We start from the raw sequence: 16,386 nt of genomic DNA, 5'->3' as shown, positions 1-16,386 counted from the left end.
TTGAATTAACATTTGAATATTGTCCACTGTACAGCGGGTTACGACTTTGAAAATTAAATGTCAAACAGCTTTTCCATTTTCATTTTAATACGGTCACAGAACGGCCATATAAGTATGTGAAAATGAAAATTGGATTATTTCATTTTCATTAAAAGTTTGACTCAAATAACACACAGATCTGGAAAATTATAATGCTGTTGTGGAATTACATTTTCATTTTCACATTGGAATATAGTCCCCTATACGCTTCCATAGTACTCGGATATTTAAAAAGAAATGTCTTCTCACAATATGTCCCTGATGTTGTCTGTAGCTATCACCCAGGGCTCTGTGTCCCATGAGATGGTTCATTTTGTCCGGCTGCCCTACAGAGCGAAGGTGTCTGCTGGGAGACGCTACGCCTGGTGTGCTTGTGGACACAGTGAGAAACAGGTGAGTGTCTACGGCGTGTTGGGGTTCAACTTTGAGAGGCACCCGAGCTAAAAGCAGGATGCCAGTTAGTCACAGCTCATTTACTGCCGTCTATGTCCAGTTTACATTCCCAGCAGTTGGAAAGCTGCCTTCTGAGAGGCAGTTTGCTGGTGGAGACTTTGAATTTCCTCCTGTGACTAACAGTAAAGAACATGCACAAACTGACAGCTGAGCTAGAGATCCCCAATAACGTAAAGGAGAGGGTCAGACTGGATTCACTTCAAACATAAAAAAATAAATACAAATATTAAACTTTCATTTGCATCTTTGAACTCTGACAGCTACTGATACCAAATTGGATTTGAGTGACCTTTTGACTCCATTACCCAGAAATCTTGTAGGTTAACATAACACACAAGATCAATCCTGACAGACAACAGGGTTGTTGGCTTTTTGCATGACAGATTGTTCACTTGTCATACACAGGTGTAACCAGTCACGTTAACCATGGCGCTGTTTTATTTACTTGTCTCAGTATGCAATAATAGCGAGCCAGCATGCACAGTATTAGGGCCCTGAAACTGACACACCTAAATAGAATGCAGCCATAATTAATGTTACTGACCTGTGCTTTTCTTGCTATCAACATGTCTGCTGTGAAAAAAGGACTATATCGGCAGTAGATTTGATCAAAATCCATAAAGTTACTGTCATTACTGTACCATTAAGTGTGTAACTACTGTAAATGGACCATTTACATGTATTGATACGGGCCCTATCAGTAAGTAAGCTGCAACATTATTGAATCATTGCTAATCCTGTATTGCTCATGTGCTGAAACAACGAGTGAGCACTGACCGCCTGAACACAAACACCTGGTACTGTAGATGCAGGCAGGTGTGTTATCTAGACAAACTTCACACATTTGGCTTTTTAAATGAAACTTCCGATGCCAGAGATTAATATATGCAAACATGGGAATGTACCATATGTCAGTGGGGATGGGACGCACCTCGCAGCTGCATTTATTGATCTGTAGGCTGGAAAGACGGGCGTGTTTTGAAAATGTCCTGCCCAGTTTGCTTTTAAATATGGGAATTTTAATATAGTTTTCCATCACTTAGGATTAGTGTTAGTTAACATCACAATAGCATAAAATGATTTAATTTTAAATTCAAACATGGTGTTATTAAGACCATTTTCTATATAATGTTTTCAGCATGTGTCTGAACCATTCTTGTACTAATGTGAATGCACAGACCGAAGCATAAGTAAGAAACAACTTGTGTGTTATGAATATTTACATCATCAAGCTATATTAAATCTCTCAGTTGTTTTTTCTGACATTAAAGAGTGGTATAGAGACAGTAAGAAATAATAAAGATCCGTTTTTATACAATCTAACCCAGTTCAAATAATGCATTTCCTGTTGTCTGCTTGGGGATATAAAATCACATCAGAATAATCCAAAGAGTAATCATGAAATATGCTAAACTGACTCTAGAATACTGAACATCAGTCTGGCATTAGGTATAAAAAAATAAAAAGGTTAATGTGAAGTGAAGGTGATTGTACAGTCTGTGTCCTCACACCTTTCTCTCTCTCTCTCTCTCGCAGCCTTTCTGCGATGGAGCTCACAGGACAAAAAGCTCCGAGCATCTCTCCTCTACGCTTCACCCCTGACAAAGACGGGACGCTCATGCTGTGTGCCTGTAAGCAAACCAAAAACACACCGTACTGTGACAGCTCGCACTTTCAGCTCATCTTCCGGGATTTAGTGGAGTCGGTGAAAGGCATCTTTAAATGAACAGCATTCAAAATGTCTGCACTGGGAGGGCCAAGGAGCAGTAACTGTAATAGAAATTTAACAGAAAACAAATACTTACCGGTATCTTTATCTCGTCTCAACAGAAGTACAGTAGCTGTTGTGATTAACATTACAGTATGTCATTTAATAGTGTATCTGGGTTAAACTCATTACATTTTGACATTTACGGCCTTTGTTGGGAAAATGTGATGTCCTGCATCAAATGCTTGGAAAAACAAATGTATTGCATCAGAGATGGACATAGTAAGAATAGAAAATGACTTGTGCCAAAGCAGAGCAGTGACAGTTGACCATTATTTTGTGATTTTTATTTATTGATTTAAAAATATGTTTCTCTACATGATGACCTAAAAACTGTGGTTTCTCTAAAATGTGTTTAATTGCTGCATTTATTCACCTGTATCGTATTTAAGTCACATTTTGTCACATTTCTGGACACTGCAAAAAAAAAAAAAAACGCACAGCATAACTGCACTACAGGTCCCCAGATTCCCAGAAAACAATACCGAGGACGTGACATCTGTGTCCTCAGTAGTATCTACAGCCTGGTCTTGAAGGCCCGTGCTTAACTAACCTACAGTTATTTATTCATTTTGTGGACACTGGACATCACACTTCTCAATTCAGATCAGTTCAGTTCAATCTGCGGCTGACCTATATCCGCCTCCTGATTGGTTCAGCTTCTAACGCGTGAATCTACAGGAAGTGATTTCTATAATCACCTTGGTCAGCTGTTAGGCTGCCCAATCTCAGAGTGTTTGTTTTATTTTTTACATTTCTCTGTTTGACTGACCGTATCTGTTTTCTGCAGCTGTGACGTCATTGCGACTCTGTCACTCCCTGAGTCACGTTCACGGTTGTTTGTCCTGCGCGCGACTTGAGCAGCAGCTAGCTGAGTTTGAAATTTAGCTGTCATTGGAAACATGAACACGTTGGTGACCAAATTAGACCACAAATGGATTAGTTTAGCCTTGAGACAACCCTGGATAACGGCTATGGCAACTTCCAAGGTAAATTAAGTCCTTATATTATCGTTAGCCCCTGCCTTTTGTAAATATGATACAGTTAGGCAGACGCTTGGATTTTGATGCGCGTCTATTCGTGGTGTTACGGTACGGCTGCTAGGAGCGGCCAAAAAGGTCGAAGAACCCGTTTTTCCGCAATAATTTATGAAATTTGATATAACAAGTTAAAAAAAGATTATATTGCACATTACATGAAATCCAGTTAAAATTTGAAGTTATTGTACTGTACTGTTTTTTTATTTAAAAGAGGGAACTCTTATATTTGGAAAAATATCAATTATTGGTCTTTGACCTGTATTAAGAAACCTTTTCTTCATATAGGTGACATGAAAATTTCAATGGATTCCTGTTCAGGATGACCCTGGCTATGACCATATAAATGTGCATATGGTTTTACTGTACAATTGTGGAGAAGAGATGTCCTCATATTAGATTTAAAAAAAATTAAAAATCCTTAATTTCCAATGGATTCCCGATCAGGATGGCCCTGGCTATGTCCATGTCAAATATCATGTGATTTTACTGTACAGTTTTTGAGAAATTCAAAGGGAAAGTCAGTTCAGATTACATTATAACATAATCATCATTCCCTCATATTTGAAGTGTCATAAAAATATTTCTCATAGGTGACAACACATAATATCGATTATTAAACTCTGACCATTACTCATAAAGAGTACTTTAATAATTAAGTATATTTTAGAGTTATGGCGTATTTACTTTTGCTTTGTAGCTACAGTGGAGTATTTGGATCTTACAGTATTTAGTTCTTTATTTGTGCATATAATAAAATAAAACAAATGCACAGGTGGGATGAAACCCCCCCTGAGGGCTTGTAAAAGGAACCCACCTAACATTGAAATTAAAGACCACAAATTTACAAACATACATAAATATTTTTATAATATCAATAAAAAAAAAAAGTATTACTACTTATCTTTAAAAAAACAAAAACCTGAGTACTCTTACGTACCTCTGTCCACAGGTCCAGCTCTCCACAGTTCCTCCAGAACCGGTCATCCCCTCTAAGAAGCCTTTCAGAGTGGAGCTGGTTGGTGGAAAGCGTTACTCATGGTGCACCTGTGGACACAGCAAGAAACAGGTAAAACCACCTTTGACGTCATCTTGTAACAATCTTGTCTGAAGTACACATCCTGTACATTTCCTGACCACATCTTTATCTTTCAGCCTTTCTGCGACGGCGCCCACAAAACCAAAGCCCAGGGCCTGTCCCCGCTACGCTTTGTCCCTGAGAAAGACACCACAGTTTGGTTGTGTGGTTGCAAGTACACAAACAACCCACCTTACTGTGATGGCACGCACAAGCAGGACTTCATCGTATCTGCCCCGCTACATGAACAAACCGACTCCTGAAAAGGAAGTCGGAGATGTCTTTGAACTGAGCATTAATGTCGCTGTTGCGTTCACATTTTTGTACATCAGCACGCTCGATGGAAGCAGCACATGTGAACTGATAGACCGTGACGAGTGTTTGAATCTAGTCTCTTGTCAGTACTCCTCTCAGTGCTTGGCAGAGAAGGGAGTGGCAGTGGAAAGGTTAACACCACAACCCTCAAATTCATTTGTCCTTTCTGTCCTTTATATGGGACGATATGATGATATACTGTGAAATAACAGAGGTTTGAGTACTGATGGAGATTTTACGATACTGTTTATACTGAGAAAGCTAAAATAGCTCTAGTTTTATTAGGCAATTGTGGGCAATGTTACAAATAAATAAACAGTACTGGAAGTCGATAGAAAAGGATGTTAAAGATGGGATGTAATAGTATTATGGCTAAGAGTTTGAAGCTCTAGAGAATGGATTTACAGGAGAAAACTGTGTCTGTGTAGAAGTTTTACACTGAAGTATGTGCATGAAGTGATGTGATCATTTCATCCCATAGAGTCAGTGGGAAGGTATGATAATGCAGAGTCTCCATAAAGTAGCCATCTGTCAGGGCCAGAGAGTAAGCCTCTTCGTCATCTAATAAATGCAACATTGTCTTCCCTTTGAACGTTTGGGTGTTGTATGTATATGATTTTGATCATTTAAATAAGCTCAGTATATACACTGAGCTGCCAGTTAGGCCAGCCTGTCTACAATAATGCTATTAAATAATCGATTAAAAACAGTTATAAAACTCAAAAAACTGATGTCTCTGCTAGATCAGGAACAGAGTACACATTGGTAATGCCCTGTAATATTTTACACAAACCTTCCTCTAATGGACGGAGCCTTAATAGTGAGAATGTGATATACTGTATGTAGTAATGGTTGCAGGTATTTTGGTGAAAAACATTTTGTGACTTTATCATGTCAACCAGGGCAGGCCCTGGCTTTTATGGACCCCTAGGTAGGATCTAGAGAGAATAAGCTCCATCTGTATGTTTCATCCACCGGGCGGCTTTTTACATGAGCTACTGACACTTTGCTGTACATGTACACACAGTCACTTAAACGCAGAGCTTGTTAGAAAGGCGTTCAAATGAAAGACAGGATCTTTATGTGTTTAACAACTGATTTTTCACTCTATGCCTTTCATCGCCAACGCTGTCAGTTTCACATTCATCAGGAAACAGAAAATCTGATCACATCATATATATATATCACAATATCACAATATATATATATGTATATCAGCGATTCCCAACCTGGCATTTGGACCCATAACGGGTCGCAGCGTAATTAACAAAAATCATTAATGCTACTCAAAATACTGTTTACTTTTTCCTCAAATCTTTGCTTTTTTTCTTGTGAAATACCAGAGCGTACAGAGAACGTAATCTCTGAGTAGATATTGCCTGGCCATCAAGGGTCACAAGACATAACAAAAGGACATATGGCATCAGAAGCACACATGTGGTCTCACGGAGAGCATTGTCTTACACGTTGGTCCAATATCTTCCATAGGTGTGAAACCGGGTTGAGATCTGGTGACTTGTAAAGGCCGTAGCATTTTATTCACATCATTTTCACCCTCACCAAAGCATTCAGTGAGCCCTGGTGCACGGAAGCATCTGCATTTGATGTTTCTCCACTCTTTTATTCAGGTTTTTTCCTTTCATTGGTCCCGCCTGTATCATGGTAATGAGCGTGTCTGGTCTCTTTACTCTCGTTATTTATGTTTGGTTTTAGTTTATTACTGCTCTGGTTATTTAACTGATTAAAAGGTTGAGTTTGATCTGTAACAGAACTGCCTGCCTCTGTTCATTTTGATTTAACACAGAATGCTGAAATGATTTAAATGTTGAGCAAAGCTTGTTTTTTTACTCGCCATTTTTGCTATGTGCACATAGCATGTGCAACAACATGCTTCACAACCTATTATTACTATACCCACAACAGGGAATCATAAGCAGGACACTCAGGTCAGAAAAACTTAGTAAGTAAACATTTTATTGACCTAAAACATGCACATATGGCTGATAAAAAAAAGTATCATTGTTTGTTGAAAAGAAACAAAAGGAATGTTGAAATGTATGGAACTACAACATACATGGCCAAATATTCAAATCCCTTTTGAGTTCTTCGACTGCCACGAGAGAAAGAATACGGTCTGCTGACAAACGTTTGCTTGCGAGCATGGTAGTGCTTGGAAATGTGTAAATATAAATGCTTCTCCTGTTGGAAAATACATGTTGGTTTGGATTGTGTAATCTGACCTTAAAAAGTGCATCAACAGTTATATGTAATGTACCTGTATTACCTGATGAGCGGTTGCTTATACTGGACACTTATACAGCAGTTATTAACATGACTGTTCAAAGGCAAGGATTAGCTTTTTTTTTTTTTTTTTTTTTAATACATCCAACTCCCACAGTGACGTACACTGCAATGCCTTTCAGCCTTTTGTCTCAAGTTTTATGGAGCCAAATCAATGCTGATGGAGCTATGGAAATTAAACAGACCCACTGCATATACAATACAAAACGATTACAATATCTTGTATAAAAGATATACATATGTATGCACACATGCTCACATTTGATACATACTGTACAGTTTGTATGTGTGCACTGTTCTAGTCTAACACACATAAACACGCACACACACATACATACATACATACATACAAGTGTCTATTTGGCTGCACTTCTCAGTCTTTCCTGCTGAAACAACAACATAAGTTTGCCTCCCATTTGTCCAGAGGTGAGGCTCAAGCTCGTCTTTTTGCTCTGTAGAAGGAAAGAAGGGAGCAATTCCAACACTGTCCTCCCCGCTGCCCTGTATACATGTTAGGTCGTGGGAGGCAAACCGCTTTTGTCGCCTCCCCTCGCCTCCTCTTTGCCGGCCCCAGAGCTCGTGCCGTTGACAGTCACCTTCCGAGCGTTGGCGCCCTGTTTGGAGGCCAGAGTGTGTCGCTGAGTGTTGTTGGGCACAGTGGTACCGTTGGAGCTTTGGATGGCGGGAGAGGGGTTGTGGGACGCAGGGCTGGACTGCGAGGAGGCTCGGGGTGGCTGGGCTGCAGCAGGACTGTGGACTTTGTCGCTCTGGGAGTCGCTCTCCGACGTCGGACTGGTGTTGACGCCGTCGGAGTGGCCCTGGGCGGCAGACTGGGACGGCCTCCTGCGCTTCCGGGTGGGTTTGACCAGATACTGCAAGGGGATAGGTCCAGTCTGCACAGAGGTACACATATCGTTAGGACTGTGGATAGGAGCTCAGGTTTTATAATTTATCAATATGTGGAAAAATTTACAGGCAGGACTAGAACTGCACAATTAATTGAAATATTATCCAAATGGCAGAAGCTGCCATTTTTTGATGAAGGTAAAATGTGTTACAAAACAGCTTTATAATGAAGTACTGTAGTGCTGCAGCGATGCCCTGGCCTACAAATCTTGTTCTCCAGATGGAAGAAAACATGCTTGTTTGACAGACCCCAAGAAATGTCACAGCATCATGATTTTATCAAGTTTTTGCAGTGAAAATGAAAATTGTGATGCAAAAATTATCATTCCCACTAATCGTGAATCACATCGCCCTCGTAATATCTGTTCAAATAATCGCAACAAGATTGCTTTTTTAACCATACTGCGCAGCCCTAGGCAGGACTTTATGTCTGTACAGGTTAAATGATAAGACTGGTGAAAAACGTTCTTATTGTCCACTAAGACCAGAACCATCGATGAGTAGATAGTGTTTTCTGTGTAGTCAAAGCCTCCATTGTTGTCCAAAAACTATTAAAAACACATCAGTGAGCCACACTGTTGCACTGGGTGACATGTTCCTTCATTACCATGAACATGGGCACTGTAGTTTATTTCCCACATACACCGTCCTGCTGCTGTGAAAACTCTGGCACACCAAATGTGTATCCAACGCAGAAAATAGTCCCCAAGAAATGTGCTATTTACTCCAGTTTGAGTAACGTTTGCTAAAAACCACAGTGCCCGGCTGTTTCAGAAAATTACTGAGCCTTTTTATTTAAATGAAACTATGTATTTGTGACCAGTTTTTAAAAGAATCACATCTTTGGTAGGAATGAAAGGGCCTGGGCCACAGAGAGGGCAGGATGGAAAGGTTGGAGAGTATTTTGATTTTGGTCTTTTCATTGGATTCGTTGACAATAACAAAAACAGAATATAGCCAGCCTCATCCATATATTACAGTCGTTTCTGTTACCAAAGCATAATTGACAGAGAGGGAGTGTGACGTTAGCAGGAACTGCTCATTTCATGTCCCTTTTTATAACATCAATCTCAGTTAAATCATCTCACAAAGAGGGTTATCATCTGTCCACCCAGGATATTCCTATCTAGCTACGAGCGCGTCAACATAAAAAGGGAGTTTATAGCAAAATGTAAACGTGAAAATGTAAAACTCCAGAGCAACATACTCATTAAGACCTCACTACTAACAACTAAAAGCATTCACAAGCTACGCTGAGAGAAAAACAACCTCACAAGACATACTACACTCAAACATCAACATGGTGACAAGTTGCAGCTTTCTACAAAACCTTTAATGCACCAAACATTATCATTGGCGTTGTTTTGCTAACAACTACAACACCACGCATCTGTCCAGCCATCTGTTCACAGGAACAGATTACATGAACAGTTCCCATTGGCTGCCTGTTACGTAATCAATCTAAAAACATACAGCATGCGCAAGAAAACCGTCAGCAGTAATGTCGAGTATTGTAACAGTGTTTGAAAGACCGGGAACTCTGCGAAGAAGGGGAAGAGCAAAGTGCTTCTGCTTGTCCTACTGATACACTGCAAACAGCTGGTCAGATGCCTATGACTCACAGCATTGTTACTTTTCCCATTTCAAGCCAACCTGAAGACTGATTGCTCATCCCATTTGAATGGAACAAAAATGAAATCGTGCCAACTACAGGAAACACAAGAGCGATCATCACAAATCAGGTTTGGTAAATATTTGTAATCCACAGTAAAAAGAAAAAAAAAAAAAAAAAGGTACGAAAGCAGTCACTCACTCGTCTCCACTCGTAGAAGTAGGCGATATCCATTAGTGTGTAGTAGTCCTTCAAGGGCTCATCTCCGTACAACACCTCCACCTGTAACACACAGTCAAAGAAAAACACTTAACACAATGTGTCCAGCAGAAAACAGCCACCTGCCAGATCTTCGCTCTTTAAAAAGTTTATATATCTTCCTTTGGAAGTTTAGATCTATTCTACTGCCATTTGTCTTGATGGGTTTAAATACATATCCCAACTCAACCAGGTGCTGCATTTCAGTAGCCCATGAGCATGGATTTTTCCAAGGCTGACACAGGTATTTTTGGACTGAAGCTGAATTTTAAAAAGCCTCTATATAAACATCTTTACATTTTGATACTAATATAAAGCCTCCATTGAAATCATAGCTTTCCATCATCATCAACATGGAGCACACCCACAGGCTGCTATCCCAGCTTTACTTGAATACTGACCCAGTACTGGGAAACGTACTGCTACTGCAGAAGTCCCACCCTGCTCCCAGGCAAGCTTTTGTTCCAGTGACCTCAATTACTTTTGCATAAAAGTTGAGTTATGTGGAGTTTTTTTTATACATTTATTAGATATAAACAGCTGAAGAGAGGCAGGAAAGGGGGGAGAGAGGGAATGACATGCAGCAAAGGGCCCCGGGGCCGCTGCAGTAAGGACTCAGCCTTAGTACATGGTGCGTGCGCTCCAGCAGGGCGCCAACTTTTGTGTTTCTACCTCAAGATTACTGGCACTGCTGTACTTTGAGTACCATCATTTGAACAAAGATGACGCTTATTTTGTCAGCATTCGATAACATCACTTCCTGAGAGGTTTTGATCAAGGAGCTTTATTAAAAAGGGAAGGCGAGGAAAAGGCCACAACAGAAAGCTGCACTGGGAGACAACCTGGCCAGGTGGACAGGCGCACAAATAAATACCATCTTTAAAATGATTTTTACTATTGTCAGGGTACCCTTGTACCTTATGATGCATTCATGTCATGTGGGAATTACCGTAATAACCAGTTTCCCACCTGTCTTGACAACAAGTCGTAAACATGCAAATCTTTCCCTTTGCTAACTTCCATCCCACTTGAAGTGAATGCAGCATTACAATGTTGTTGGCCCATTAAAATGTTCCAGTTGTGTACAGTTTATAATAAATCATATGTTGTAAGAAATGAAAACCAGGGTTAGATGATACCCTCATAGTGTAATCTTGCTCATTGCTGATTGGCTGGTAGGGACTGGGTCCTGCTAGGGCTACATCATAGCCGCTGTTTGACGTACCTGCTATGTTGCTGCTATGACATATTTGACCTTCTATTTGACCATCTGGTGTCTAATGACACACTCACACACATAGCAGAGACCATAATTATGAGCAAGCAAGAATTTTGGCCAGCCATGAAATCTCCCACTTGCTAAAATCTTCAAAAGTGTCAAAAAAACAGTGACAAGATGGCTGACACTATCGCTGGCAGTAATGCCTGTTCTTTTCCTGCTATGACCCATCAAAATATCTACTGTGAAAAAGTTTTTCTACCTTGACATAGCAAACAGTTGCCTATTTACACATCCAACAGATACGGAGCAACATTAGCATTCATTTGGGGTCGCGTTTGTGGCCACCTGATGAATGTAAGTCCAACATTCACTCTCCCTTTAACTCTCCTCTCCTCTTCCTGAGAAACATATCTGGCTCTTTAGCAGCTAAATGCTCCACTACGTTCACCGTCTAGTAACTCACTTTGCCTTCCGGTGGATGCTGGGCAGGTGGTGTACAGTGAGTTAATCAGAGCCTTTTCACTAAAAAAAAAAAAGAGCTGCCTGCTACGGCTGAAAACAAGGCTGACGAGAGCAGTAAAAGTGAACCAAAAACAATGCGCTGAAAGACACTAAAATGCTCTGAAGAGTTTGCTGATGATTCTCTGTGGGTTCCTCACTACGAGGGATCCCTTTCACGTTAAACAAAGTCATTTGACCCAGTGTTCATATTAAAAATTCATGCAGCTTTAATGATTTGCAGTTTTTGGAGCAATGCTCCTCAGTTTGGGCACGGACGATTTGGTCTCTTTGTAGCTCTGGTAATCATCATGTTGCACTGACAGCTCACATATCAAAGTGCTGATTGCCAGGGCTCTTTTAAAACTGACAAATGCATGATAAAGTCCTTTTAAACAAGGTATTTATATTACTGGGTCGAAACCCTGAAGTTTGCTACACAAACAATACAGCGAGAGTGCATGGGTGCAACGTGTCTAATTACCCGATAGCTGTTGGGAATATCCATCTTGCTTCGGAGGAACTTTGCTAAGTGCATGACGGACATGGCTGCTGGGCACTGCAGGAAGCGTTTACCATTGGACTGAGAACAAAGAAAAGAGGGACGCAGATCCCGGGTGAAGACCAGAAAACCACATTAAAAACGTGAAGCGTGTAGACTTCAACTGTTGCTTTACTCAACTTTGCCTTTTATCTAAAAATCAGGCTTTACCTTGTCTCCTTCCATCTCTGAATGCTGCCTCTCATTATTTCTGCAGGGAGATATTAAATACAACGAAAAGGTGTTAAACGATAATTAACAATTCCTTCCACGCACACAGAAAACCAGATTCAGAGAGAAACATACTGCCAGTGTGAGCGGAAGCCTTTTTGAGTGTTCACACAGGTCTTGTTCCCTCTTATTGCTTTCACTACTTATTTCTGTTTAATGTGAGTCTTCCGTGCATATTTAGGTAATTCTACTCTATTGTTTGCTTTGAGCATGATCAGATAATTACATTTAATTGTCTTTACAACTGTCTCAGCAGCAACTTTCCAGTAAACAGACCCAGCATGAAGAATTCTCACTGCTGTTTGCTCTTTTTGTAAAAAAACGAGAAATGACTGACTCACTTGCTCCTCTCGTAGAACTGTATGGACAGGCTGATGATTTCATCCTCTGCTATGTTAAACGTCTCCACCACTTCCCCTGGTTCCAGCACACGATTCTCTGCGTAGAAGTCCCGCCTCCGTTTCATCTCATCTGAGTTCAGAAATATAAGTGTCCATTGGCAACGAACTGCATCGTTAAATGGGAAATTATGACAAAGGCTGAGACTAAGCTTGCTTCGAGACAGTTTGTTGCGCCACAGCCTCCGTCTCACCTTTGAATAGCCCTGGAACAAGCTTATAAACAATATCTTGTAGGGTTTTGTCCGCTCTGGAAAAGAAAAAGAAAGTTTTCACATTGATAAGCACGATCCTCACTGCATTCAGAAGTGTTTTACAAAATACCTAATATAAACCATTATAGCTTACCTGATGCTGAGCTGTGGGCATGTCTTGTGAACCTGGACGTCACAGCGAGGGCAGAACTTATTTGTCTCCAGGAAGGCGACGATGCAAGTTTTACAAACTGTACAGAGAGAAACGACATGGACAAGATGCTACGACACTGCTCTGGATCACCATCAGCGTTAATGTGCAGTTCATGGAGTGGACTCGGCATCATGAACACTTGCAATTCAATGTAATACACTACAAAACAATACCACTAATAAGACGGTGTAGTCCCTCATTCGTCCAGGAGTGTTCTATTGTAGAAAAGGTTTCAGTCGTAGTCATCTGGACATCGTTTTCAGAATCAAGACGTTTCGGCTCCCATCCTTAAGCCCTGCCCTCAGGAAGGAGTCTTCCTGAGTATCTGCTAGATATCTGCTGAAGACTCCTTCCTGAGGGCAGGGCTTAAGTTACACAGAGTAGCTTAAATTTCTGAGTTCTCGGACCATTTTCACAATTGAGAATGACTCCCGGATGGGAGCCGAAACGTCAACAGTGTCCAGATGACTACGACTGAAACCTTTTCTACAATAAATACCACTAATACTACATTTTTCTTCAGTCAGTCTCTCAACAGTCCGATGGATACATCACCAGGCTCCACAGTTACCATAGAGGTGAATCAACACCTCATACACAGTGTCAACAAAAATGGAAATGTTGTTTCACATGCATTACATTATTGTGCACACAGAAGCAGACTTCCTATCGGCCTTCAAAATGAACATTAAGGTGGGGTCACGCTATATGACTAAACTGCTAATTTTGCACTGTCTTAGTATTTTTGTGCACTTGTGCAGGTCTGTGGAGTCTCGTGTGGCACCGCGGTCCTGGAGGGAGCGTTGTTTTCGTTTCTCTGTGTACTGGCTGCATGTGGTTGAAATGACAATAAAAGACAGCCTGCAGTCTACATCATGCTCCCCTCCTTACGACCACAACCTGAGCAGGACCTCTGCTTAACACGCAAACAAGTGTTAAGGGCTACGCTTCTGTCATACAGCGGCTACTGAAAACACTGTGCATGCATGCAAGGCAACGCTTTCATGTGAGGAACTTACAGGAGTGCAGGCACTCTACTATGGTTGTAGCATCAATTAAGTAACCAGCGCACAGTGGACATGTGAGGTGTTGATTCAGATCTGTGATTTTAATCCGGTTGGGCTGCATTTTATCCATCTGGACAGATCTGCAGAGGAAACAAACAACAACATGAGAGGTTCTTGTTACACCATAGGGCACAGGAGCCTCTGGAAATGTGCACAATGCTTGTTGAGACTATCAGTTCTTCATATTGTCAATGAGTGGCTGCCACAGTGCTCCCTCGGACCTCGTCTGCAGCTCGTCCTTGGGACAGCAGCTTGTGAAAGCACAAGGAAGAGCCGACAAAAACAACTGGAAAGACATGCAGCGATAAGGAACGTGCGTGGAGAGTGGCAGCCGTGCAGTGCAGCTCAATGCAGGCTTGTGTGGTGGTACACAGCAGCCGACTACTGAATCGCCCCTGTGTGGCCTCTTCTTGTGCATCAGCTCTGCTCCTCGACCGGCGGACCAACAAAGAGCGTTTGCATTTCTCCGGAGCTCCGCCGTCCGACCGACCGGGCACCACAACCAAACACATCCAAAGAAAACACCAACACTGAGTGGTTTGAGAGAGGGGGGGGGGGGCGGTAGGTGGGGGTGCAGAGCCGCAGAAAATCACACTGGTACACAAAGCAGCCATCTTAAATTCACTGACAGGGCTGTATCAGGAGGCGAACAAGAGAGACTCAAAATGTGACACCGTGCACTTTGTGTGCGCCTCAGCAGACAGCGGGGCGACGTGCGCGATAAAGAGCGATCGCCGACGCTTCGTTCCTACCTGATTAGACATAAAAGTTTCCTTCTCCTCCCAACGAGGATCCAGGTAAATTATTTGGACTTGGACAGAATTTGCAGCAGCGCCAGAAAATGGCTTTTTTCAGCACCGTCAGAGGACTGCCCATTTTGGATCACGTGATATTATTTTGTCGCCTCGTTCTTTCTCGGGGCACTCGGGGTGTCCTCTGCAGGCCCCCGCTGACTTTCTACACGTTTGTCCTGCACGGGCCCGCCATCACATGGGCTCTTTATTTCACCTTTGTTCATTCATTTATTTCAATAAGTTGCTCAGGAGAGGGTTCCTGCCACGCCCCGCCCCGGCGTGTCTGACTGACTGTTAGTTATTTAGTCCGCATTACCGGGAGGCCCTGCAGGCCTCACGTCCCGGGGCCCGAGCCGAGGGTTGACCCACAAAGACGTGTGGAACTTCATTGGAAATGTCTTCTCTTGTTCCGTTTTCATTTTAATCTTTTTTTTTTTTTAGATAAAAAAAAATGTAATAAATGATACTTGTGTTTTATATGAATAATAAAAATAATAGATAAAACAATAACTCAAAGGATAGTAATACATGAGACAAAGAATGCTAAAATGATTTGCATGGGCAGGAAATAGATGTAGCCTGTACCTGTGGGAAATGTTGAATGTCTGATCAAACACATGGCGGTTTGTTTTCAGTGTAGACTGGGCCTGATTGAAAAGCCCTGATTTATTTATTATTATTTTTTTATTTCTATCACGAATCAAATTAGTGTTTAACCATTTAAATCTAAGATTAGAAATCTCCTTTTCCGGGTGACCTTGCTAACAATAAAAGCAGCACAAATCTCCAGACAGATAGGAGAGCAAAAGTAAATATTATATATACTATAATTTACTATTTCCTTTTATATACTATATATAAAAGCAAAACAGAAAAGAAGGACAAAGACACTTTTTATTCCACTACATTTATTTGACAACATTAGTTACTAGTTACTTTGCAGGTTCAGATAATTAATACTAAATACAAATCAACTAATAAATAATGATGTGTTGTGGATTAAGCTGCCCCTTTTGCTGGCAGTAAAATGCAGGAATTTTACTTGTAACAGTATTTTTACACTGCAGTATTGCAATTTTTACTTAAGTTAAAGATCTGAGTTTTTACTGTAAACTAAGAGTCAGCAGTTCCCTTAGGTACCAGGCAGAGATCATCGAATCTTCTTTTTCCAAACCATGCGAGAGCCCTGGGAACAGCTTCATACTATCAATGCAAACTATACTGACTTCCATATGTGTGAGCGATGTAAACATACTGTACATGAGGAATTCTTCTCGTAAAGACGCAGTCACAACGCTACTGATGGGGTGGAAACAGGACAAATACAGTGCACAGGGGGTAATGGTGATTGCATGCTAGAACATAGAAATTGTGTTGTTACAGAATAGTTCTTTGAGAATTAGGAAATGTAAGAAAAAATCTTTTCATTAAGGGGAAGGAAAAAGTCATGCTAAAGGGAA

The 16,386-nt window shown here is 41.1% G+C and overlaps 2 protein-coding genes and 1 pseudogene across 3 annotated transcripts; 2 read left to right on the top strand and 1 right to left on the bottom strand.

Annotated features, from left to right (window-relative positions):
- The first annotated feature begins 291 nt into the window (after positions 1-291).
- Positions 292-2,218, top strand: LOC122870744 (annotated as a pseudogene).
- Positions 2,219-2,914: 696 nt separating this feature from the next.
- Positions 2,915-7,074, top strand: LOC122873553 (CDGSH iron-sulfur domain-containing protein 3, mitochondrial-like). Its single transcript, XM_044190394.1, has 3 exons — positions 2,915-3,249; positions 4,250-4,366; positions 4,453-7,074. Exons 1-3 carry the CDS (start codon positions 3,163-3,165, stop codon positions 4,636-4,638), a joined length of 390 nt encoding a protein of 129 aa, XP_044046329.1. The 5' UTR covers positions 2,915-3,162; the 3' UTR covers positions 4,639-7,074.
- LOC122873552 (polycomb complex protein BMI-1-like) lies at positions 7,048-15,201 on the bottom strand. 2 transcript variants are annotated; one of them, XM_044190393.1, is made up of 9 exons: positions 14,885-15,201; positions 14,085-14,212; positions 13,006-13,102; positions 12,852-12,907; positions 12,601-12,730; positions 12,200-12,239; positions 11,972-12,070; positions 9,711-9,791; positions 7,048-7,884 (listed from the first exon to the last, which is right to left on the bottom strand). In XM_044190393.1, exons 2-9 carry the CDS (start codon positions 14,200-14,202, stop codon positions 7,504-7,506), a joined length of 1,002 nt encoding a protein of 333 aa, XP_044046328.1. In that variant the 5' UTR covers positions 14,203-14,212; positions 14,885-15,201; the 3' UTR covers positions 7,048-7,503. The 2 variants fall into 2 exon arrangements, with proteins under 2 accessions (XP_044046328.1, XP_044046327.1); XM_044190392.1 differs by lacking the exon at positions 14,885-15,201 and adding an exon at positions 14,354-14,876.
- Between the last annotated feature and the right edge of the window lie 1,185 nt (positions 15,202-16,386).

Source organism: Siniperca chuatsi, linkage group LG3, assembly GCF_020085105.1.
Source record: "Siniperca chuatsi isolate FFG_IHB_CAS linkage group LG3, ASM2008510v1, whole genome shotgun sequence".
NCBI classification, from domain to species: Eukaryota; Metazoa; Chordata; class Actinopteri; order Centrarchiformes; family Sinipercidae; genus Siniperca; species Siniperca chuatsi.
Note: the sequence above shows the minus strand (reverse complement) of the source record. Positions and strands in the feature narration are given on the sequence as shown.

What these genes read in the sequence shown, in the direction of transcription:
- LOC122873553 (XM_044190394.1), top strand. Translation starts at nt 3,163, where the DNA reads ATGAACACGTTGGTGACCAAATTAGACCACAAATGGATTAGTTTAGCC. An exon ending in CGGCTATGGCAACTTCCAAG is followed by an intron (nt 3,250 to 4,249) that starts GTAAATTAAGTC and finishes CTCTGTCCACAG; the next exon opens with GTCCAGCTCTCCACAGTTCC. An exon ending in GTGGACACAGCAAGAAACAG is followed by an intron (nt 4,367 to 4,452) that starts GTAAAACCACCT and finishes TTTATCTTTCAG; the next exon opens with CCTTTCTGCGACGGCGCCCA.
- LOC122873552 (XM_044190392.1), bottom strand. Translation starts at nt 14,550, where the DNA reads ATGCACAAGAAGAGGCCACACAGGGGCGATTCAGTAGTCGGCTGCTGT. An exon ending in AGTAGAGTGCCTGCACTCCT is followed by an intron (nt 13,103 to 14,084) that starts GTAAGTTCCTCA and finishes CTCTCTGTACAG; the next exon opens with TTTGTAAAACTTGCATCGTC. An exon ending in ACTTCTACGAGTGGAGACGA is followed by an intron (nt 7,885 to 9,710) that starts GTGAGTGACTGC and finishes ACCTCTGTGCAG; the next exon opens with ACTGGACCTATCCCCTTGCA.